Source organism: Lottia gigantea (genome assembly GCF_000327385.1).
Source record: "Lottia gigantea unplaced genomic scaffold LOTGIsca_141, whole genome shotgun sequence".
NCBI classification, from domain to species: Eukaryota; Metazoa; Mollusca; class Gastropoda; family Lottiidae; genus Lottia; species Lottia gigantea.
The window spans coordinates 544,270-546,281 of NW_008707634.1; the positions used below are offsets into that span (position 1 = coordinate 544,270).

Sequence of the window (2,012 nt, forward strand, 5' to 3'; positions counted from 1 at the left end):
TACCAAGTACTCAATACCCAAAAGGTTAATCTTATAGTAAGTCCTTATAGGTAACAATAGACCTGACCAGATACTTATAGAGTATAGTAAACGCCACCCTTTTGTTCCTTAACGACCCCAGTGGTTAGTGGTAACATCTTTTGTTTCCAGTCCAGACTACTTTTACAACATACAACAATGCTACAACCTAAACATTTCCCTTTACAAGACAGATTCCAGTCGTGAACAATATATTTCATTTTCCTAGAAGTAGATACTTCCTTTTTTCAATGTATTACATTTTATTAAAAGATTCATCGATTTTTTTGTTATTTCGTATTTAAAATCTTTTATAAAAAAAATTGCAATAAGCACAGGCGTCTCACTGAATATTGGACTGATGCAAATTGATTATGTCATTTACCCCAATAGACATAAGATGTTTAGATTACCGCTTTAATCCCTTTAAATCAAATGTTTGATGATATACACTGAAAAAAATTTAATTTTGAGCAGAATGCAACCTCGACAATTTATGGAACCAGAATTAACTTTTTTATTTTTGGAAATTTCTGATATAAATCCCAATAAATCATATGAAATGAACACACAATATCGGATCTTTTATACTTTTTGTGTTTACCGTGGACACTTTATATTTTGGATATTCAATTGTTGAAACACAGCTGGATGAAAATTGTTTTTTGAACAGAGCTATCGGAGAACATGACAAACCTTAAAGAAAAAGCTCTAAGATGGATATTTTTATAGTACAGTCATTCCGTCATTTTCCACCTACATCTTTTTATTTCAAGTATGCGGTTACATCAAAGTCTTTTTCTAACAGAACTGATCTCTGGTCGGTCATTGAAAAGTTAAAGGGTCACAAATTCACGTGATACTAAGAAAACGAAAGTTAAAATGTTGAAATGTAGATTGTTGTCTCTAATTGTTAATTTCGCCGATCGAGATCCTGATGAAAAATTGTCATATCAATAATCAACAGAGTAGCTAATGTATTTCCAATCAACACTATTTACAAAATAACTTAAATATTCTTCTTCCTTGGTTTTTAAATTGAGTTCACATTGATGTTCAGCAATTTGGTAATTACAAGATCGACACCATGACGTCTGAAAGCAGGCTAAAGAACAATGGGCTATTGTTGGTGACTGCATCGTCAGTCCGGTGTTGTTTAGAAGTCTACCGGATTTGACTGCAAATCTTTCATTGGAAACTGAAAAAGATCAATTATTGAAAATGTTGCAGCGAGAGTGCTCGACAATAAATAGAATACAACTAAAGAATTGTTTAAAGCGGACACTTCAGAAACAGAAACTCATACAAATGCCATGAGTCTTAATATCCAATTTTCTAAATTAGGAAAGACTAAATATATACTTTAAAGAGATATTCCACATAGAAAAGTTGGCAATTTACAGATTTCGATGATAATTATTCTGATTTATCTGGGATTGGCCAGGATTTCATTGACGAGGGGTCATCGATTACTTCGGCTCCACTCCTGGATTTTAGAGGGTAGTAGTTGCGGTGGAAAAAATTTCTAATCTAGAGGCGGAGAATGCGATTTTGGCAGTGAAAGTAGAACAAATTTGAAATTTTTTCTGTCCCGAGGGGGGTATGTTCTTCCACTTAAATATGCCACTAAGAGATGGTACAAGAATACATAAAATCACGAGACTGTTTCTTTAAGGTCCCTGATACATTTTCAGTATATCAAGGACGGTCACCAACTTCGTCAAGTTCATTTAAACAAAAACACCAAATTTAATAAAATGTTGACATAAACTGTCACTTCTATCCCGTTCACATGTCAACAAATCATGACGCGTTTTTCCTAAGTCAAGGGCAATAACTAAAAAACAGTTCATCGAAAGATCTTCAAATTCGAATTTGTCCAAGATCTCATCATTATTCACTGATCACTGATCACTGATATTCATTGATCACACCAAATTTTATTTAAATCGAATGAAAACTGTAATCTCTATTTTGTTCACAAACAAATTTGA

The 2,012-nt window shown here is 33.0% G+C and overlaps 1 protein-coding gene across 1 annotated transcript in view; it reads right to left on the bottom strand.

Moving 5' to 3' along the window:
• Window positions 1-971: 971 nt before the first annotated feature.
• The window catches only part of LOTGIDRAFT_172780 (hypothetical protein), a gene marked incomplete at both ends in the record, with an annotated part of 2,375 nt that continues 1,334 nt past the window's right edge, over window positions 972-2,012 (bottom strand). The window contains one exon of the mRNA XM_009049952.1: window positions 972-1,216. Coding sequence (XP_009048200.1) covers window positions 972-1,216 — 245 coding nt within the window. The remainder of the gene's footprint in view (window positions 1,217-2,012) is intronic.